Raw genomic sequence first — 22,810 nt, forward strand, 5'->3', positions numbered from 1 at the left:
GTCACGCAGGGTCACAGCTAACGTTGCGCAGAGCATTGTGGGTAATTTTTGACATGCCCGAGTGGTTGCGTATGTACGTCTATAGTGCCTTTTTTCAATTTGACATTTTCTTCTCACGGCACTTAGTTAGTTCATCCAAAATTGATCAAGGTAACCAATGATTTGAAATATTTTCGCAGAAAGACACGTGATCAATAATACTGAGTAACAAGATAAATTACCAAGGCCATGCACGTTTTTATGATATAAGCCAATATTTAGCCTTTGCCATTTTAGATAACCCGCTAACAGGAAGTAAAAACCTCGCGGTCGAGGTTGTGCACATAGTAGCCAATCACATGTGCAAAGCCATCAGCCCTTCCCAGCCATTGATCCCATTATTTTTGGGCGCGCTGAGTGTTAGTGGAGAGCGAAGCTGATCAGTAGCTACACAACCTTTTCCCCAGTTGTTACTTATTTTGGAAAACCAGTAGGTGTTAGGTTTTACACGGACCATAGATTTCTCTTGCAATGGAGATCAGTGACACGGAATACTATGTGGACGAGGTTGGTAGCGGCGACTAGTACTATACTCTGTGTAAGAAAAATGGAGAGAGCATTGGGAGTAGAGCTTGGATCGGATATCAACAAGCAGCTTATTCATCCAGGCAAAGGAGATTTATCGGACTACAGAGATGGAACTAAGGTAGCGTAAACAAGTCATTTGCTAGGGCTTACTGGCTTTTGTAAGTTTTGATGTAAATTACAACCCTGTGCTGAGCTTTAATTTCACATGGACGATGGAGCCTGGTGGTGTTCAGTATGTTCAGCGCTGTTACGCATACTATATACAACTATAGCATAAGTTCCAACTATATACAAACTAGTGGACAGTCCCAACTGTAGTGTTGCAGTTGGGCTGGCCCAACTACTGTTGACCAATTTCTGTTGGAAATGTCTCGACATTATCCAAGTCAATGTGTCTCATTGTCTCGGCGTGACCGATGACATGACAAATTGTAAACGATATGACTTTGGCACATGCTGGGCATGTTACGCCCCAACTATAGCATCAGTCCCAAATATAGTTGGGTTGTCCCAACTAGAGTGCCACAGTTGGGCCGGCCTAACTACAGCAGTGCCTGTGTGCATTACATGCCCGACATGTGTCGAAGTCATATCATTTACAAATACCATATCATCGGTCATAGGGCTAAATGAACAGATGGAGTGCTACATTTTACCGGTAGATGAATTTTGTCAAGTTTGAGACACATTGACTTGGATAAGGTTGAGAAATTTCCCACAGACCAGCCCAACTGCAGCACTGCAGTTAGGACTGTCCCAACTATAGTTGGGACTTATGCTATAGTTGGGGCGTGACAGGTACATCATGCACACAGGACCTCTCTGCTGTAATTGGGCCGACCCAACTGTAGCACTCTAGTTGGGACAGGCCCAACTATAGTTGGGACTGGTGCTATACTATAGTTGGGGCGTAACAGTGCTATCTTTGAATTGAAAGTGTGCGTAACTGTAACTTGTAAGTTTTGATCTAAATTATGACCCTGTGCTGAGTTTTCACATGGAGGTGCTCAGCGCAATCTTTGAAAGTTTGGCAAATTAAAAATGTGCACAGTTTAACATGTTCAATAAGTTCAAAGATTGATCTGAACATCTCCATGTGAAATTCAGCTTGCGCATATTTTAAACCTGCACAGATAACGTTGAGCACAGTCTTTGAACATGCACAATTTTTGTGCCTCGAAATGTGCAAGTTTTAAAAGTAGTATGAGTCATGATGGTTGGCATTTGACCGGGCCTGGCCACGGTGGCGGCGCATGGATTCTCATTCCCTTAGGGCATGTAGGGTGCATTCCAACAAATTGCAGGTGTTACAGTAAGACATACATGCACCATAATCAGGATGGATCATAGAGATACTTCTATAAATCATGAAATTGGGATTGGTAGTTTCGAGTTCATTCTATTTCTTTCACAAAAAGCCCCAACCTGAGGCTGTGGACCTATTTGGACAGAGGCGGGCGGCTATAATCAGAGCTGAGCGCATAGCTTTATGACTGTTTTGGGGGTATCTTCAGGTAAAGGCGAATAAAAAAAATCGCCTCGCTAACCCCGATAAAATGGAAACGAAAAGTGAACTTCTGGCTACAGTCGTGAATTTCCACTGAAAAACCAGAGGCCAACCACTTCCCAAGAGTCAGCAGGTGATGCTATTTCTGCCCGATTTTGCACAGTTTTCTATGGGCGTGTATTTGGTGCAATGCAACCTCCAGCTATCTGGCACCAGTCAAGTTTGGAAACTGTAGCCTTGAGTAAAGGCTAGGATTCCAGTACAAACTAGTAGTTTTTGGGAGCCATTTCAAAATTCTTATTTTCCCTGATTGTTATTTATTTTGTCTGGGATTGGCCCCCCTCCTACTTTATAACTTTTTTTACAGTCGGTTTCTGATACAGCCCTAAGAATTTTTAAAATTAAATGTCAATAGAGGAACTTATTAACATTTTTTCAGAAGGAAGCAAAGCCCGAATAAAATGTCGACAAGGGAATTTAAGCTTAATTACTCTCGTGGCAATTCTCATGATCGGACATCCAGGAACTTCGGTACAAAATATTGAATAGCACCAAGGGTAAATTTTGCCCCTTTGCTGTGACTTTAAAGTCCATAATGATGTAACCACTTGTTGCCCAGTGGAGTTTTCTTGAGCAAGACAAGATGCCGTGTTCTTTTCAAGATTGTCTGTTTTCAAAATTCTTCAGAAATTCATCATTTCATTTAATGGCCATTTATACCTACCAAGGACTCTTTGGGCACTACTCTAAACTGACAGTTACCTTCATTGACTTTTGAATATTTCAGCCAGGCCTGCATCCTTGGAAAAAGAGCCCAGATTGTGCTGTGTTACGTAAGATTCTCTTGTTCCAGAAACTGGCACAGCGCACCGCTGACCTCTTTTCAATAGGGGCCAGATCAGCATGTAGCAGTGCTGTGTGGCTCTTCACTGTGGCGGTAGAGAGCTTTTGTCCCCGGTGGTAATCTGCTTGCTCTAAATGCCTCAAACAGTGGTAGACTGTTTCAAAACAAGGCTGGATTATCTCCACTATTGAGAGCGAAAAATGTTGGTAATGCCCAGCAGCTCAGTCTTTTGTGCTGAGCACGGTCTTTTGTTATAAGGCCCAACTCTTTTGTCGGCAGCTCTACATATAAAGCCTATGTACTCGAAAACGGGTTGCCCGGCAGGGAGTGGTTAAGCTGACTGAAAGAATATTCATCAAACTACTTGAACATGTTGAATGGCAAAGTTTCGTCTGACATGTCATGGCCAGCTGGTGTGACATAAGTGCGTGCTATGCTGTACATGCAGCACACGTGTCACGTGCAAAACAGACCCAACTAAGTCGTGCAAAATGTGTAGTTGGTGTCAGTCGTTTATACATGTAGGGCATAAGACTGTTGCCTGTGGTTAATGTGTAATTGCTGTGTTCAATTTCTCTGGCAACATCTGTGGTCACGCAAAATTCAAACATAGCATGCGCAAATTTATAATGCACACTCTTTCAAAGATTGCGCTCAACAAATTCACTGATTTTTCATTTCATTAACCCTAACCCTCCTGAATCCTTCACCTGTTGGAGGATTGAGGAGGGTTAGGGTTAATTAACGTGAGTATGCTTGTTGGGGTTGAGTGGCTTGATCACACAATTGCATTTAGGCCTACTTTTGTTTGAAGTCTTTGACTTTGCTTCCCTTGTTTGAAACAATCTTTCGTAGCCAGGAAATGGAAAGAAACAGCATAATTCATTAGGCCTATTATTAACAAGATGGACAGATCACGCAAAAATTGTGCAGTCGTGCATGTTAAGCAGTGTTGTAATCAAGACCTCTTCACACCATCACAAGACCCTGCAAGACCATCACAAGGCCAACACAAGACCTTCAATCTGAATTCAAGTCACAAAGCTCTTCAAGTGACGTGCCACAAAAACATCTTGTCATTGTTCACCCTGTTGTTTGTGATGGGTCTTATGAATGGTCTTGTGCGTGGTCTAGTGTCTCGTCTTGTGATGGTCTCGACTACAACACTGATGTTAAATACAATCTTGAACCTTGCACAAATTTATTGGACTCCATCCTGAGTTGATTTGCCTTTGAATAACATCCATTCATAGGATAATCAACTCAGAAGGAGAACAAGAAATTTGGACAAGTTTCAAGAATCAAGATCGCACTTAACATGCAGATCGACCCAACACACCCAATATTCTCACTACTGAAACATTAGTCCATGTACAGTAGTGCATCATGCAACTACTGTAGCTCAGTGATAGTGCACACCATTACATACTGTACGTATGGGCTTATGTACATGTATGTTCATTACATTTGCATTACTTCCAGCTTTTAAAACAGTACTGCTGTGCAAGTAAGCCTGCATTTACTGTACATGTCGATTTCTGTTTGAATTCTGTTTTTTGGTTTTTTTTTACTTTTTTGTCCAATTAGATTTATTTCTACTACAAGGTGACAAAGTGTAACGATGAGCGGACGGTTTTGGATGACAATCGCCTTCAGAAGAAACCATTTGAGCTGATCACTGGCAAGCAGTTCAAGCTCGATGTGTGGGAGAAGTGCCTGAAGACCATGCGGGATGGGGAAGTCGCTGAGTTTACCGTGGCTCCCTCAGTAAGTCCATGGGTGGATCCAGGGGGTATGCAAGCAGGAAAAGTTGCCCTCTAACCCACCTGCACATTTCTACCCTTTAATCTACCAACACATTTGTGCCCCCACAGGAAAAAGGATTATTTCCTGCTTTAACCTCCTTTTGAATGAAATTGACCAGTAGAACAGCCACAGTAACATTCAAAACTTACCAGTGACAATTTAGCACTCAATTGTCAGTGCATTCATAGTTGGGCAAATTCAAGCAGTGACTCTACATGCAGTTCTGAGGGGCCAATTTCATAGAGCTGCTTAAGCACAAGAAAACCTTGCTTGATAAATCTGGTAACCAGTCCAAACTCCATGTAATGTATATTGTTTGGGGATTGTATTTAGCTGTTTTTGGTTAGCATGATAATCAGATAGAGTTTTAGCTGGTCACCTTTGTTTACCAAGCAAAGCTTTTTCGCACTTAAGCAAATTTTGTGCTTAAGCAGCTCTATGAAATTGGCCCCAGCTGGGGCAGATACTTGTCATGCCCTTCTTATCCAATGCACACTTGCACTAGTTGAACCATTTTGCAAAATCCCATCATATGTCACAGTATGGTGTTGGTTGCAGCTCTCCCCTGTGTGTGCAGTCTCTGTCATATTGCACAGCTATTTTGAGGCTGAAGGTCTACTTTTGATTACAAAAAGGGCTATTGAGAACTAGCTACATTTATGCCCTGGACCCTGGTTCCAGATGTGGTGCAACCGTCCATCATTCAAGTGACAGTGGTCAGACTGTAGTTCATTCTAGTCACTGCTTAAAACTGCTCATGTGCATTTCGTTTTGGCCGAGACTAGATTTGATTGTGTTACCATGACACCTGCACAGACACTTTTTAGGTAGTGCAGTTTAGCCACACCAGCAATACAGGGTGCTATCAAAGGGTTCTATAAAATGCAATCTTGGTACATCTGGCTGGCCTGTGGGGTACTCATACCTCACATGCATAAATTTGCATGAATAGTAGCATTTGCTGTGCACACAAACACAACCTCTACTGTAAATCATTAGGACTTCGCACGTTTTGAAATATAGACATCATGGTGATCAAAACACTATGGGGGCAAAATCTTGTCCCTAGAATATTGTCCCCACTTCAAAAACAAAAGAAACTGACCCTTTAACACAGTTGCGAAAAATTGTGACTCGAGTCATTACAACTCTGAGTTGTGCTTGCCGTTACCAGCGGCCAGCTGCATGTTAGACAAACATAATGGAAATATAGTGTGAGACCATGAGTACCGTACCACTTTCTTCCTTCTTATTCTCTCCTCAGTAGAAGTGCTTGTGGACTTTGCATACATGTATATATGACATGTGATAAGTATCTGTACATGTAGGCCTACATGTTTTATTTTGGTTGGCTATTTGTTATTCTGTTTTTTTTATTTCAAATTGAAGAAAAGGGAGTCCAACATTTCAGTCTTTCCTAAAGGCAAAATGTTTGATCAAAACATTGCGCCTCTTACTTAGTATATTTTAGGTTACTTTACTACATGTAACAAACTATTGGCGGCAGTTTTTGTGTTTTACATTTCTGTGGTTTGTTCAAGTTCATATTTGGAATACTCCTTGACAGGAACTCACAACCTTTGCTCCAGTGATGAAGAAGCTCCGCGACATTGCCAAAGGCACGGTGGCCACCCCGGAGGGGGGCCACTGCTGTGGCATGGCCCAGATGAACCAGTCGGGCCTGGGGTATCCAGACCTGGACGAGTTCCTCAAGCAGCCCGAGCCCCTCCGTTTCACCTTTGAGGTGGTCCGCATCGAGGAGGAGGGCCAGTATCGGAAGGAGTCTTGGGCCATGAGCCACGCCGAGAAGAGAGCGGCGCTGCCCCTCCTGCGAGAGGAGGGCAACCGATTGTACAATGCCAAGCAGTATGCAGCGGCAGCCCAGAAGTATGCCGAGGCCTTGGGCTGCCTGGAGAACCTGCTGCTGCATGAGCAGCCCAACAGCCCAGAGTGGCTGGCCACCGATGACATGCGCATCCCGTTCCTGCTGAACTTTGCCCAGTGCAAGCTGATGCTGCAAGATTACTACCAGGTGATCGAGCACACGACCACAGTGTTGACAAAAGAGGAGAGTGAGTGCCATTAAGAAAACATAAGAGACAATCGTGTCATTGTGAATTTAAATTCCTTCAGTTAGGATAGTTGTGAATGGCTAATGACGTGTTTCGTTGATCTTAATCTTCAGCTTCATATTAGAAAGCCTCACACAGATCCCTTCTTCCCAATTTCATGTACATACTTTCAGGACTAGCTATCCTAGACCATTTTGGAAAGGTTTGGAAAGACCCTGCGGGATTGAGGATTATTTTGGATGAATCACAGTTCAGAATTATGTACATGGCTGATGGAGTCACAAGTGATTGCCCCTTTGGGTTTTGCTTTTTAAGCAGGTTTTGGTGACATTATTCCGCAGCTACAAAATGAAATTTATTGATAGCTTGATGTGGAACAAGTTTCCCATTAACTGTTGAAGAGTCGTGTGGGGTGGGAGGGTGCCAGAATCCCTTCAACTTTGTCAACTATCATCATAGTACCTTTTTTTATGCACTGATGCTTCAGGAGTGTGCTGTCCTCCCACAGTGTCCATATTTATGAGACACGTCAACCAAAATGTTGCTCAGTGCCTGTGGGATGGCCTGTGTGGCTTTGAACTTTGTAGATCATAACATCCAAATCATACGTTTGATTAAATTGAATTGAAACTTCACATATATACTTCTAATGAGTGTCTTTACATGCGCGTCAATTTTGTTCTTAACAAAAGGCATGGGAAAGTGGAGGTCTTAGGGGGAGCAGAAAATGAACTTTCTAACGATGCTTTTGGATTAAAGAATATGTGAGATGCTGTTTATGATCCTGCCGAAACTTCTTTCTTAACCCAACAGCCAATGTGAAGGCCTTGTACAGGAGAGCAAAGGCCTACGCTGCCTGCTGGGACTTCAGCCAGTCCCGCAAGGACTTCAAGATGGCCCTGGAGTTGGACCCCTCACTGGGTGCGGCCATCCGCAAGGAATTCCGCTTGCTGGAGGAGGCGGAGAAGAAGAAGGACGAGGAGGATAAAGTCAAGATGAAGGCAGTCTTTGAGAGGTTCAGTGAATGAGGGGCTTTGTGAGTTCTGTTTACACAGCATGTTTTGTGTAATTGTGTCGCAAGTCTTCATTGAGAAGCGATCTGTTCAATCTTGCGGCCTGGTCAGTTTTAGACGACCAGGTGGCTCTGTACTCTGTGCCTCCTCGGCAGCATGAGAGGCATTTCAATACCAGTGCGCAATTTCTCTCACAAGGAAGTAATGTGGTAATGTGTTCACTCATTTGAAAATGGATACACTATCTACAGTTACGTGCAAAGTCCTCGATATAAGATGTGCTATTTATCCCATCTGAGTAACGGTAGTTGGCTATATTTTTCAATAAGAATTAAGGCATTAACCGCTACCTTGTATATTTCTCCCAGAGAGGCTTTATGCAAAGTCCCTCTGTGTGGGTGAGCACTCTGCTTGCTCAAACTTAGCTGTGAATTACAAGAGGTCGGATAGTGAGAGCGACTTAGAATTGCTTTTACATCAACAGTGTTAATCAACACTGGATCGTATGATAAAGTTGGACTGTTCCAATTGGAACCTGAGTAAGGTTCTGGTAAATTTCAGGCAGATGGCCGAGCTCATTTGCTGAGAATGATATCTAACTTATTTTACCCATTTTTTCTCAGTTCTTGTGCTATAAAGCCCCCTATTAAGGCCGCAAAGTCAAGAAACTGTGGGGGAACGAGAGCCGTATTATGATATTGTCAAATCGTTAGATTTGTTTGTCGCCCTCATCTTTTTTTTTACCCTGAGCATTCTTGAGGTGGAACTGAACTCCCAAAATGATGATTTTTTATAAATGCGAAAAGAAGCTGCTACGTTAGTCTTTATATGGGTAATAATGACTAATTCCCTGTTTAATAACATTTTTCCATAAAAGTAATGTGATTGATCTTTACAATACCACTGTTACCATGGAATTGACCAAATTCATGGAAATAATTCTTACATTGGATACCTTAAAAAGTGTTGATTGAATTACTTAGCTGTGCAATTTCCACAAATGTCCATTATTAACCTTTTCCTGCCGGGGACTCCGGGATCGGAGACGTATGGTTTATATGGGTGGCAGGGGTCTCCGAACTCGGACAAAGGAAACAGGGCCCTGTAACAAAAGACCGTACTCGGAACAAAAGACCAAGCTGCTGGGCATTACCGGCATTTTCACTCTCAAAAGTGGTGATAATGCAGCCTTGTTTTGAAACCCTATACCAGGGTTTGGGGCATTGAGAGCGAGCGGATTACCACCGGGGACAAAAGCGCTCCACCGCAGCGATGAGCCACACAGCACCGCTGCACGCTAATCTGGCCCCTATTGAAAAGAGGTCAGCAGTGCACTGAGCCAGGTTCGTGAACAAAAGAAAGTTATATAACACCGCACAATCTGGGCTCTGTTTACAAGGCTGCAGGCGTGGCTGAAATACTCGGGCGTCAATGAAGGTCACCTATCAACTTAGAGAGGTGCCCAAAGATTACTTGGTGCGGCTATAAACGACCGTTAAATGAAATGATGAATTTTTGAAGGATTTTGAAAACGGAAAAAATGATAGTCATTCCGGCCCAGCATCATCAACATTGAAAAATGCCCCGGCACGAAGTGGTTAATGTCATCCAATTTTTTTCAGATTTTAGAGGTAGTTTACCGCTGTACATGGAGGAATGTCCTAAGGTTTTATTTTGGCAAAATCTGTTAAGAATTGGATCAGAGAGCCTTGTTATTGTCATCAGGAACCCCGCCTGGTTGTAAATTTTTCCGTCCAGTATGAAACTCAATCATCTCATATTCCTCAGCAAGTCAAGAAGCTCACGTTCAACCATTTGTTTTGTTCAACCATTGTTTACAAAATGGTGTTTTATTTGTAAATAGACAACATTATATGTCAGATGTCAGTATTAAAACTTCCTAACAGAAATAGTAGCATGCTTCTTGAGATAGACTTTGTTTACATGAGTCTGAAATATGTAACAGATGTAAACTTTGATCAACCTTATTTTCTTGTTGCTCACAGATATACAGGCTACAGCTACACTTAATTACTAGAGTGCTAAGCCGTGCAGAATAAAGCCTGCTGGGAGTATCCATGTTTTCGCACAAACCTATGGAAAAAAAAAATCAAAATTATGTACAGTTTTTTTTCTATTATACAGTACAGTTTTTTTAATGATAGTTTTGTTTTGATCTGTGCACAAATGCACTGCACTGCCAGTAGTTTGGTATAGGCTTTTGAGTGGGTCACACTTGTGATAGCAAAGGTGCTTATTTGCACATTGCATGTAGAGTAGATCATTTGGAATAATGGGTTCTACAAATACACAAATAAATTAAGAATGTGCACACTCAGGATTGCTTCAGAACTTCGCTGTGTTGGGAAATGAGTAGCACTCTAGTAGTTCAATATAGCTGTATGCTCTCAACTGAGTTATGTGCAAAGAAGAAAATTTAGTTTGAAATCAAATGAAATATTATAAACAGCTCCAACGGATGGAGTTCACTGATTTCCTGTCATTTGCTTTACATTAGTTTTAGATTGTTTCTTCGTTTGAAGGATAAGTTTCCACCGAATCCCCTTAAAATATATACAGTGTATGTGTACTGCCAACCTCTCCCCCCTTTATTTTACTCTTCCACCCATGTCCCTGATGAATCTCATGTTTTTTCCTCAAGTTTAGATTTCCACATAAATGTGCAATTTTTATGCAGTTGTTGGATTTAATTTTAATTTCACTTACCTGAAAATTTGTGAGCAGCTTACCAACTGTGCATTAGACTTTTTGCGGCCCACTGTAACATGTATCGAGTTTCAACCCTCCCTCCTACAATTGCTTCTTTTTATTGTTAACGGTTGGTGAAACTTCCCAAAGAACAAATTTTACAGCATTTGTCAATAGCCTGCGTGGGTTTCAGGCACCCCTGCTGTGCACTCTGAGAATTACACTGTCCCATAAAAGTGACACCAAAGCCTCTAATACATTTTCCCCCTGTACTTACCACTTTTACCCACATCTGATTTTCCACTTATGTACTTTCAAGAATGACTTGCCTGCAATGGCGTAGCTAGGATTTTACCGGGGGGGGGGGGCATGGGGGCACCAGCTTTCATTGATGTGGTTTTTGGGACAAACTTTTGTTAGCCTTGTTCAATATCTATTCATCTTGGGTTTTTTTTTTTTAGGGGGGGGCACCTGTAGGAGCACCGGGAATTGCTTGCATGTAATCTGTTAGGGAACCATGGCATTCCGGATTGTTGTTAAGTTTTCCCCAAAGTGATCAACAGTGTTACTATCATTGAAAAAAAAGAAGAATTAAAAGAATCTAATGGTGTTTGAATCATTCCCATGGGTGCATCCGTTTTGGGAATATAATTTGAATAAAAAATTAAATAAAACATTACTGTGATTTTAGTATTCAGCGAGAGGCCCCTTTATTTTAGTAATTTGGAGCCCTAAATCGCCCCTCAAAAAAAAAAAATTTAGAAAGGTATCAAATGAATCCCAACTTGGTAAACTGCATATTATGATTTTTGTATCAACTTCTTATCCCATAAATAAATAAGTATTTTTTTTTCTGGACACCCTCACAAAAAGTAATGTCATGTTATCTGCTTCTCAGTTCTTGACTGCTGCTCACACTACCAAAAAAAAAAGAAAAAAATGTAACTTAACTGTACAGCCTTTGAAGGCAGATAGAAATAAACTTTGTTGGAGTTGATCGGATGGATATTCGTATTCGCATGAGGTAATAAATTTGTCATTCACAGAACTAACATCTCTCGTTGAAATTTTATTTCATGAAGATTTGGAATTGTTATGAATTGAAATTTCTTTTCCTTACAAATTTTGAATTGAAAAACTAGTTGGTCATAAGTGATAACTGTTAGTTTTTTCAGTTGCAATTGAACTTAATTTCATAACCGGGATCGGTAAACTTTCAAAAATAGGTTTGGATAATTATGTGCATGTTACATTAATCAGGATGTGAGCTTGAGTAAAATACGACTACGGTGTTATTTTGATGAAATACCAGTCACTTCATCATCTTTATGTATGAACCCTGTGTCCGGTGATCTCCGAGTTGGACAACTTTTCACTGCGTTTCTAAATTTAGTAACAAGTGAACAACTTTCAGTGATTATCAAAAGCAACTTCCCGAAAATAATAGATCATAAGTTTCACTGGTATCTTGACCACGTACGCGAGCGGAAGTTATGTTTTTATGTAAATTTTGTAGAGCTGGGTGACGTCACGTAGGTAGGAACCAGTGAAACCCAGCTCGCCTGAGGAGAGTGATCTTGGCAACTGGTCCAGAAAATCGTCCTTTCATGCACTCATTGGGTTGGATTTAGCCCAGAAAATGGACAGCACTGGTGTGAAGTTCGTACCAAAGGGTAGGAGCGAAGTAATTTTCGTGACTGTCATTTCATTGTTGTTTTATATCTGTTGTTTGTGCTGTGTTTGGTATGCTGCTGTGCATGGAAGTTCCGTGCGTGCACGCCAGCTGTAATTAATTTTGTCAAGTACAAATTCCAACTGCACACATAAAATCATGAATAATATTCCCATGATTCATTGCCGTCCTTTTGTAAAGGTCGAAGGTCGTGGGTACGTTGAGACATGGCCATTTCTTTGTCATCGCTGTGTCGGCCATTTCATTCACTGCGGTGATCCTGTTGAGATCGGACAAGTGTCGAAATTGCAGCCATTTTGTGGGAGGAAAACCACCCGGTGAGAAAACGGTGTGTCACATCAAGTGATCGGAGTCAAATTGACCCCGTCTTTGTTCCCCAGTGGTCAGTCAGTGTGGCCTTTATCTGGCCACAAATTTTGCGTGTTCGACCAGGCTTTAGCGTTAGACTATCGCTGGGTTGGGCACTTGGTCAGTGCAGGATCTACTGGGAGCAAATTGTGTTGTCTTTATTTGGTGGCCAGCTTGCAAATCACTGCCAGTGCCACTTGTATTTGTAAGTTGTATCAGTGCCACCGTAGGTTAACAATCACAATGGGGCTGAGTTGCTGTGTTCCTGGTTGCAACCACAAAAATGGCAGAGAGCTCTGTAGTTTGTACAACTTCCCAAATGAGAATGATGGACCGGACTGGAAACAGTGGTATGATTTGTGGTGTGAGCGCATTGGCAAATCACAGAAGGATGGAAGTGGACATGGCTGGTTGCCTACAACTTGGAGTCGTGTGTGTAGCTGTCACTTTAAGGAGGAGGAGCGCTGGAAACCGAGAACACGTCAGCCAGGTAGGCTTTACCTACCCACTCTACCCCCACCGGTTGGATTTTTTTTACAAATCCAACTCAAATGAGATACTGTAAATCAAAATTTGTCATTAGTAATTTCTTTTATCTGTTATGAAGAACCCGGACCCATGCCAGAGTTTAACATATTTAAAAGTTCAAGTACTCTTAGTATTACCAAGGAACCTGGGTGTTGTATCGAGATATGAGCACTAGAATTCAATAGACCATCCCCATAATGCTTGTAAAAGGTGATAAAAATTTTAGATAAAGTAAGTAGGGTCCAAATTACTTGAAATATTTGTTCAATCAGCATAATTGCTCCATCTTTGTGCAGTCGCTCAGTCTTAACATGGGATTTGTTGATAAATCTGCAATTAGCCAGCCAGTCTCTTTTCCTTCTCAAGTCACGCTTGTGGAAGATACATAATTTCAAAATTAGGAAGTAATTTTGGAGATTTCATACCGGTTTGACCAATTGCACATAGTGATCAGGTGATTGTGCGGTTTATGTTTGAGCTGTGAAACTCTTGAATTGTTTTTACCGTTTTCGCAGTTATTGTAAAAATTATTGGTATTTATGACGAACAAAATGTATTTCTTTTTTCTTCGTACATGTAACTTTCATTTTTATTCCTCATTTACATGCAGATTTTAAGTTTTTAGATAATTAAGTAATATCTGTGTTTATTTTTAAAAATGTGTGAGGAATCACTAACTCTTGTGTTTGTGTTCACAACCACAGGGCTAAAATTCCGGGCACCTGTGTACTTCCCATTTATGAGTGGTGCTTCAGAGAGTCACACAAAATCTGAGCCAATGAATAAAACTCCAGTAAGTTGTAATTTCATATATAAATTTCATCAAGATATTTGTTTCAAAAATTTTGAAGAGTTGATGCCCCTTGAAAGTACATTTATGTACATTGTACTAATATGGGTAAAAAAGCTGAATGGTAGTGTAATTCAGCCCACTGGAGGAATGTGTACAAGTCACCATCTATGGTACCTGGATAATGTGATGCCACTTCTTTGGCATTTAATATGTATTTCATCAGTTTTGACTTGCTTTCTGGACGCAGCTTCTAGCCGGCCTGAGGGTTGACACTGGGATGAAGAGCAGCCTACTGGCTGGACTCAATGTGAAAATAGTTCCGTCTGACAAGGTCAGTCAAATACAACGTGGCTGAGGACCAATTTGTCACATATCAAAAACCTTGCATTCCAACAGTCATCACTGTTGAAGTGCCTATTGAAAGAAAAGTACGTGTACATGTATCTCGAAATGCAGTGCACATCAGTGAACTGTATTCTGCAGTGAATACATGTAGTTTTACAAGTACACCATTATGTATATTTCCAGTAACAAGTTCCTACTAATATGTGATATTCATAAATGTACATACACCATGTACATGTACATTGTACAGGGATATGTATCTCTTTCTCTGTTTTAACTGTCAATATTGGAAAGGTGATTGGTTTGATTTCTAACATGTATGTATATGTGACCCACCATCCCAAAACCAGGCTGAAGTAGGTAACTTCATAACCTTAAAATAGTGGAACTTCCACTGTTCAGATTTTCATGGGAGTTTTACAGCTATCACTACTTAAGAAGTTAAGAAGCTTACTGTAGACAGAATTTCGATTTAGCGTGGATCACTTTGAAGTGTTATAAAAAAGTTGAAGAAGAGGAATTGTCCAACATCACAAATACCGACTTCAGCCTGGCTTTGGAATGGTGGGTCACATATATACAGCTGTCTATTCACTCAATGATACTTGTTTGCTTTTGTGTGACTAAGGTAACCCATGGCACTAAGCATAGGCTAAGCTGAACTATTTACGTGTACTTAAAGTTTATCATTTTAGAAATAGTTCTGTACATGTACATATTGTCTTCATTTTCTTATTTCCCAGTCATCTGAAACATTGACTAAGGATTCCAAAGCAGAGAGCACAGCACTAAGCACTTCAGTAGGTAATGGTCAAGTGACTGATGTGGACATGATGAGGGATGCAAGAAAGGATGGCACCAAAAGGGAGAGTCGTGACTCGGGCGAAACAAGTGCGAAAAAGAGCAAGATGGAAGACGGTGACGATGACGTTGAGATGATTGAAGATGAGGATGAGGACAGCAAATACAAGAGGAGCTCTGCCCAGAGCACAGCTAAGACCAAAAATGAGGAGAATGATGTCCAGATGATTGAGGAGGACCGAAACTCAGTTAAACAAAAAACCCCAAATAAGGAGAGAGGAAGTAGGCCGTCCGGCGACCGGCTCCTCAAAGCTTTGACACAACGTCAGTAGCCCCTTACTGAAGATAGGGCAGTGGATAGACTGTCCTTTCTTTTCCAACTTCCATATTGTTTTGTCCTTGTTCGTGTGGCATTTTATCCCATGATGTTGAAATTGTGACTGAAATAAATATGAAATATGTCACTTACTGCAAGAAACTGGGGCAGGATTAGGTTCAGCGGAGGGCTATCCCCCCCCCTTTTCTGCATCCCATTCAGTCTTGAGTTGTTTCTGGTTTGGCATTTGTAATGTGTCGGGGTTTTTTTGTCTGTTTTCTTCAAATGTAAGAATGTTTGTGCTCTGTGTGAGCATAGAGATTATCATGAATACCCTTTCCATCTGTTAGAGAGATTTGGTTGGAATTTGTACTTGAACCTGTCCAGTGATATTTGTTTAATGACAGAATAATACGTATGTTTTTCATGTCATTTTAAGTGTAATAACTACTTTATGTGTTTTTTATATCTTTTTTTTTTTGGTGACTCTCCACACTCCATTTCATTTTGAAATTTGCACGTCCTTTATAGGTTATTCTCAAGAGCTTAATGTACATGTATGTACTAGAAAAAAATTGTGACCAAATAATATGTCAGACCCATGATGTGGGGAGCATTGTCACTCTTAGTTTGAATTTTGGAAGGTCTATAATGAAAAAAATAGCTCTGGTGACACACCTGGCTCATTTTTTTTTATGTTGGGCACATATTCTTGTTTCTTAGGTCACACCAAATGTTTGCAATGCCTGTATCTACGGTTTACTCATTCACGTCAAAACACTTTCTATTTCAGCCAACTCACCAGCCCTGCAGATCATCCACTCGTCCTCTGCCAGCAACAGTCCAGTGCCCATGAACATGAGCAGTGGCCAGTCCTCTGGCAGTAACGCCAGTGCCTACAGCTCTCTTGTCCAGATGAATGCCAAATCCCAGATACCAGGTAACACGGGTAATGGCGCATTTTGCTTGTTTTCTTCCCCATGTTGCTTTCCAACAGCCGTGGCAGTTTTAGTGATTGTGATTAGTAAAACCATGGGCCATGTTGGATTGTCTTGAGGAACTGACTTGTAATTTGCAAGATCCTAATTTACTTTGAAAATTGTTCCTTATCTTAAATCTGTGTATCCTCTCTGTCTCCTTTTCAATCCAAACTCTTTTTTTTCTGAAGGAATCTACCTGTATCTGCCCAAGTAACAAATTTAAGTTCCTGACTGTTCAGGCCCCTGAAAAGTTCCGCTTCCGATTACATACCTCTGAAAAATAAGGTCGGTAGGTTGAAAAATATTTGGGGGGGCGCAATTTTTTTGTGCTGATTGAATGTGGATGAAAGCTACCAAACATTGCCATTGGAAAAGCTTGCCTTAATCAATGTAAAAAGTGTAAGCATGCGTGATGCATCAAGAGGGGCTGGCGCTAAACCTCGTGCTGCGGCACAGCACTTCAGGAACCAATGCAGCATTGCTTCAATGCATTGAGCATAATTATGCAGGTGCTTTCACCATCAAGAGAGTAAATCGCAAAGGGAACTTGTGAAAATAACAGAAGTTTCTTTTCAAAACGTGAATGAAAGTAGGCAACATATAAGTACATGTGTGTGCGTTTTGATGTGAAGAAAGTCGAGAGGTGTTTTGTGAAGACAGGAAAGAGCAGGATTTTTTGAAAAATTTGTTATTTTATCTTGCCGATCAACATTTTGAGGTCGTGCTGAAACATTAGGGTTGATTTGGAAACGGGAAGCGGAACTTTTTTTTCTTTTGGCCTTAGTACATTGATTCTACTTTGAAGCAAATTTGGCCATTGAAGTTCCAACTTCAAGTGGCAGACATGAAACTGAAATTAACAGTCTTCAGTAGAGCCTAGTATGCACCGGTACTTACGCGTCTTTCCTTGTCTAAATGAGGATATAAAAGCTGCACATTCTTCTTTTGTGCTTCTCTTGAACTTTTCCAGTGCTGCCAATGTCCAACCGCACAGTCGCACCCCAAAGCAAGTACGCTGAACTCCTGGCAGTCATCGAAGACATGGGTCGGGATATCAGGCCCACATACTCTGGCAGTAGAACAGCCACTGAACGACTGAAGAGGGGTAAGGGCACTCCTAAATTGATAACCTGCTGGACCCTATGTCATAGAGCCAGTAAGCAGAATGTACGGCTTAGCAAATTGAATTTTCATGTGCTGAGTGCAATATCAGCTGGGAACTAGTCAATCGAAAACATAATGCATGGCTTTTGGGCAGGTAACCTTATTTCGCTTATCATTATTTTCTGTGCTTAGCAGAAATTAGGCTCGTTTTTTTTTAATGAAAATTAAACTTGTACAGGGTCTCTGCAGAGACAGTAGGTGGCACTTTCTGGGCACACACAAGACCTGAAATTACATTTCATTTGAATGTGCACAAATTGTAGCATGGCTATAATGCATTTGTGTCAGTGGACATGAAGGGGGAAATCCCAATTTGAATTACTCCATTTCTCAAAAATGTCACTTTCTCATGCCTTCTTGCAGGTATTGTTCACGCCAGAGCCCTGGTTAGGGAGTGTTTAGCTGAAACGGAGCGCAGTGCCCGGTCATGATAGCAGCCCACATTGTCTCCCCTGAACTGTAATATAATGTTGAGTTTTTAATGCCTAACTGACCCCAGATCTGTCGGCCCATTCAACGTTCACAAAAAGAGTGGGACATAATCATCACTGAACCATGGCCCTTCGAAACCTGCTGGGTCGCCTGGGATGGTTAAATACATGTACATCTGAAGGGTATACAGTAAGGCTTAGTATACGGTTATAAGTGCTGCAACAGGTCGCTTTGATGACTGATGGAGTTTAACCACTTCGCGCCGCTGGCAGTTATCACTGTGGATGATGCTGTGATGGGATAATTTTTTTTTTTTCAAAATTCTTTAAAAATTCATATCTTCATTTACTGGACACTTACACCCACACGAAGGACTGTCTGGTTTCTACTCTAATCTGACAGACAACATCTATTGATGGAGTATTTCAGCCAGGCCTGCTGCCTTGTAAAAAAAGCCCAGATTTTGCGGTGTTACGCAAGTTTCTTTTATTCACGAAACTGGCACAGGGCGCTGCTGACCTCTTTTCAATAGGGGCCAGATTAGCGTGCAGCAGTAGTGTGTGGCTCATCGCTGTGGTGGTGGAGCGCTTTTGTCCCCAGTGGCAATCCGTTCGTGCTAAATTCCCAAAACCGTGGTATACTGTTTCAAAACAAGGCTGGATTATCTCCACTTTTGAGAGTAAAAAATGTCGGTAATGCCCAGCAGTCCGGTCTTTTGTTACAAGGCCCAGTTCCCTTTGTCCGATTTTAGAGACCCGGGCCACGCATATGAAGAATGAGTGTCCGGTACCAGAAGCAGCGGCGGCAAGTGGTTAATACAAAAGGGAATAATATAATATAAAACACAAGGAGTGTTCATGCTGTAGTCATTTAGGAAATCAGCCTTTCTCAGTCCCAGTTTCAGTACTTTTGGCTAATTCTTCATTCTTGCAACATATGTAGCCCTGCTGATGGTGCATCTCAGATTATAAATACAGTATCTGACTGGAAAAATGTGAAGGATATCTGTAAATTGTTCTACAGGTGCACCTTAAAAATCCTGGCAAGGGCGACTCCTTGGAATACATGTACATTGTAGTTTCTCAGAATTGGCGGCAATGTCTCATCCAACAACCTGTCTGTAGGGAAGGGAAAACTTATTTGGACAGGCAGTTTTCGCTTGCCAGAAATTCACAACCCCCCCCCTTTATTTTACACTAAATTTTAATTTGGAGACTTAATCTTCATATTTCCTTGCAAAACATTGGCTATATAATTTAGGGTATCAGTTTGAAACATTTCATTGGGAGTGGACAGGAAGTTGTTTTTCCTTTGCTGGGAAAGGACAGGCAGATATTGCAATCCCAAATAAAACTCTGACTGAAGGGCTCCTCAAACAAAATGTTCCCGGATTCTTTCTTGATGGTGTGCACATAGATTGAGACTTGCATCAAGTGCAAGCTGTGCTCATCTGTATGTAAAACTACAGTTAAATACGTAGGTTAACTTGATGTAGTTTTTACTGATGACTGTTATTAACCAATAAGTCCATGTAAAAACTCATGCTCAGTGTTGTCGTGAAACATGCTGTACATGTCCGTAGATTTAATTTATTTCTCACATGATGGCTAATAAAATGTTTTGTATCACAGCAAATGTATATACATCTACATGAGAAGTTTATTGCTGGTTCAAATGATGTTTCATAAATAACTTGGCTTCATATCACAATATCAATTATAGCATAAAAGCTGTGTCTCGCAAAAGCAGCTAAAATGCCCTCTCCAAAAAGTTGGAATACAGATTTGGGATAAGTGGTAACATTTTTGAGCAAGATCCTATGAGTTTAATGACTAATGGTGAAACCGTTATAGCAGTGTAAAAAAATTCCATTCATTTAACTTGCATCCACAGAGAGAGAAACATCCTAGAGCAGTACATTTCAGAAAGCGCATCCAATTGCCCTCACTCCTTTGGGCTTTAACCCTAACAGTCCCAAATCCTCCAATTTCAATATGATTTTACATACACCCTAGGGGGGTTGGGTTAATGGAGAGGTTACACTTCACATTTGTAAATGGTTCCTTGCCATGTCAAAGGAACAGTCACCAAGTACCAGTGGCAAGAGGTCCAAGTTCCTCCTCTACACTTCCTTGTCCTCCATGAGCATTTCTTTCATCTTTTTGAGTTTCTCCAGCTTCACTTTGGTCCGGCGAGTCTTCTCACTGACTTTCTTCCGGTGGGCAGCCTTCTGCTGGAGAACAGCACTGTCCTCCCCGTGGTAGTGGATGTCTAGTCGCTCCTTCATAAGCTCCCTGGCTATCTTTTGGTTCTCGGGCAGCGAACGTGTCTGATGGCACTATAGCAGAAAACGACAGTAAACACCGATCATGCTCAGGCCCTGTCTGAATTACTTGACGGAGGCCTGAAGTTATGCACAGGTCTATGGTTGTGGCTGCAGCTGCTTCACAGAGCTGTGTGTTATTTCAAGCCACAGCCAAGTGATTTAGACACACAGCCTCATTGTATGTAAAGAAATCATTCAACAACTCTGAACTCCAAGAGCAAAGCCCAAACCAGTTATTTCTGGCCAGCGCACAATGTATATTCACTCCATATCACCAACAGAACCCAACGTAACAACAGCCTTTCAGATTTCATCTCAAACTGCATGAAGTGACCTCTCCCAAACTTTCTAAATGTAGTAACCCTTTCAATGACCATGACCTGACTGAACTGGCCAGCTGCCTAAAATGTTGATTAAAATGCTAGCACTTCTACTTCTTTTCGGCCCTCCTGAATAAACATGATTTTGTCAAAAATAAAGGCCTTAAGTATGTACAGGTAAAATTACTTTATACAGTACATCCAATTTCATATACACGATTGTCAAACTGTGTAGACTGCACAATGCAAATCTCAAAGAATTGTCAAATTTATAACAAGTGATCATTCAACTGACTACTTCAGCAGAAGTGCATGTACAGGTGTATGTGTTACCAGACTTGGAGTGTGTAAGCATATTGACAAGAATGCACCTTGACAGTTATACCACTAGGAGAGTGTTTAAGAACAACGCAGTTGCTGGTCTTGTTTGTTGCCTGTCCCCCTGGTCCCGATCCTCGAACAAACATCTCTTCTAGCTCGGTCTCGTCGAGCTCAGGAAGCTTTTTCCGAAGCTTAGTCCTAGTCTTGTCTCTTGTAGTGGTTGTGGAGGCGGCCACAGAGTTCAACATTGTTGGCCAAGGGGCTTGCAATAAACATCTGCTTGAGGTCATGGTTGATTGGCCAGCAAGTCTTAATTGTGGAAACCACCCAGACCGGTTTGCTGTGCAGGCTGAATAGAACCCTCCAAAGTTTCCCATCCTGGTAGTCGTTGAAAGCCGAACATGCTGCACTGTCTTCTTGCAAGTTGTTCCAAAACTGATGTTTGATGTCAAGGCTAGCCTTGTGCATTTACTGGAAGGTGCTTGAGCATAAGTCAGCTGAGAGTTAAGCAAAACCAGTGACCTACAGTTAGCAAGCCAAACAATCCTTTGGGCCATGTTGACATAGTTAAAGAAGTAACTGATGACACTCCAGGTCTGCAGAACAGCAAAGTGACGTACATGTAGTGGACAATGACTAAATAAGAGCCTTGGTTGACTTGGAGCGGGGGCCAACATACATGTAAACCTGTAAGAGAATGCCAAAAGAGGGGGGGTTTGGAAATAGTTTGGATGAGTTCATTAAATCCTGTGTTCCCCAAGGATATTAACTTTGACTCCACTTTGCCTTAAGTTGTGGTTATTTTGGAATGTTTAGTGAATCTTGTCAGCTGTACAGACATGACAGACTTGATATGAATAAAGCTGGTTAAAGTCTGTTAATTCACCTGTTTGATTGTCTGCACACTCACTGACTGGAAATCTAGTATGTCTGGGTAGGCCTAGCAGTAGCACAGCAATAAACAGGATAGACGAAATGACAAACCATGATCACTGACTCGTACGTAGCGAAGTGGACGAGGGCCTGAAAACAAAATCAACATCATATCGGGAACCCCTACTTCGAGAACTTAACTCAAAGTCACTACTCCGCCATACGGAGTATGACGGAGTACTTTGAGCATGTTCTCGAAGTAGGGAACCCCCTTCCACTCTCTTCCGATAATTTCTATTTCTTTTCTCATCTTACGTCCTTTCTGCATGCCATCTTTTCCTACCTCCATGCCCCAGTGCCTGTCCACTGACCCGTCTACGTCTGTGGTCTTCTGTCGAGGTTCAGGGGCCGATGAACACACACAGCTGCTGTGCAGCGCAGTTACAGTACGTACACGTACATGTATGGTCACAACCAAGGATCTTATAGCGCCACGTTAAGGTCTTTGGTCACAACCGGAATAAGGGACACTTATGATAATATATGCCATTTGGCTCCCTGGGTCATATGGCGTCACCATGAAACATGAATTATGCAGTACTGCTGTTGTAACGCGTATTACGCGCGAGGTATAGTACATGTACATGTACATGTACAGTGATGATCAGGGCACTTTTAATCGAGTTTCATTACCGGAAACAGGCTATCAAAATAATACGAGAAGCTTGAAAGTGTACAAATGCCATGAACAAGGCTAATGACCTTTGCCCAAAACGCGATCGTTTGTGGCCCCTTTACATTTGTATTCATCTATTTCTAAAAAAAATACTGAAGTGCAATCGGAGCACATAACCTATAATTTTGACCCTAAATGCCTAATCTTGGCGGAATAATTGCCTCACCGACTCCCTAATAAAAAAAGTATGCAGACCATGGTATTATTTATTTATAATATGTTCATTTCTGAGTGAGTCACATTTACCATATGCTAGAAATATGCCTGAGTTGGGTCAAAGCGCAATTGCAAGGTTGAAGAATTTGAGGGGGAAAAC

The 22,810-nt window shown here is 41.5% G+C and overlaps 3 protein-coding genes across 6 annotated transcripts; 2 read left to right on the forward strand and 1 right to left on the reverse strand.

Annotated features, from left to right (window-relative positions):
• The first annotated feature begins 81 nt into the window (after window positions 1-81).
• LOC110980708 (AH receptor-interacting protein-like) lies at window positions 82-11,566 on the forward strand. Its single transcript, XM_022237618.2, has 4 exons — window positions 82-685; window positions 4,506-4,685; window positions 6,292-6,796; window positions 7,610-11,566. Exons 1-4 carry the CDS (start codon window positions 536-538, stop codon window positions 7,822-7,824), a joined length of 1,050 nt encoding a protein of 349 aa, XP_022093310.2. The 5' UTR covers window positions 82-535; the 3' UTR covers window positions 7,825-11,566.
• A 646-nt stretch (window positions 11,567-12,212) lies between these two features.
• Window positions 12,213-19,557, forward strand: LOC110980732 (uncharacterized). 2 transcript variants are annotated; one of them, XM_022237673.2, is made up of 7 exons: window positions 12,213-13,049; window positions 13,792-13,880; window positions 14,128-14,211; window positions 14,969-15,350; window positions 16,136-16,291; window positions 17,293-17,427; window positions 17,850-19,557. In XM_022237673.2, the coding sequence occupies exons 1-7, from the start codon at window positions 12,803-12,805 to the stop codon at window positions 17,915-17,917; spliced, it is 1,161 nt and encodes a 386-aa protein (XP_022093365.2). In that variant the 5' UTR covers window positions 12,213-12,802; the 3' UTR covers window positions 17,918-19,557. The 2 variants fall into 2 exon arrangements, with proteins under 2 accessions (XP_022093365.2, XP_022093367.2); XM_022237675.2 differs by having other exon boundaries at window positions 12,220-13,049; window positions 16,136-16,282.
• On the reverse strand, window positions 19,464-22,403 carry LOC110980720 (mitochondrial translation release factor in rescue-like). Of its 3 annotated transcripts, XM_087140875.1 has the most exons (4): window positions 22,102-22,222; window positions 21,772-21,908; window positions 20,936-21,382; window positions 19,464-20,256 (listed from the first exon to the last, which is right to left on the reverse strand). In XM_087140875.1, exons 3-4 carry the CDS (start codon window positions 21,260-21,262, stop codon window positions 20,041-20,043), a joined length of 543 nt encoding a protein of 180 aa, XP_086997001.1. In that variant the 5' UTR covers window positions 21,263-21,382; window positions 21,772-21,908; window positions 22,102-22,222; the 3' UTR covers window positions 19,464-20,040. The 3 variants fall into 3 exon arrangements, 2 of the variants coding, with proteins under 2 accessions (XP_086997001.1, XP_022093335.1); XM_022237643.2 differs by lacking the exon at window positions 21,772-21,908 and having other exon boundaries at window positions 22,102-22,243; XR_015426336.1 differs by lacking the exons at window positions 19,464-20,256; window positions 21,772-21,908 and having other exon boundaries at window positions 21,239-21,572; window positions 22,102-22,403.
• Window positions 22,404-22,810: the final 407 nt, after the last annotated feature.

Source organism: Acanthaster planci, linkage group LG09, assembly GCF_054643075.1.
Source record: "Acanthaster planci isolate LZ-2023a linkage group LG09, COTS_SCS, whole genome shotgun sequence".
Lineage (NCBI taxonomy): Eukaryota > Metazoa > Echinodermata > Asteroidea > Valvatida > Acanthasteridae > Acanthaster > Acanthaster planci.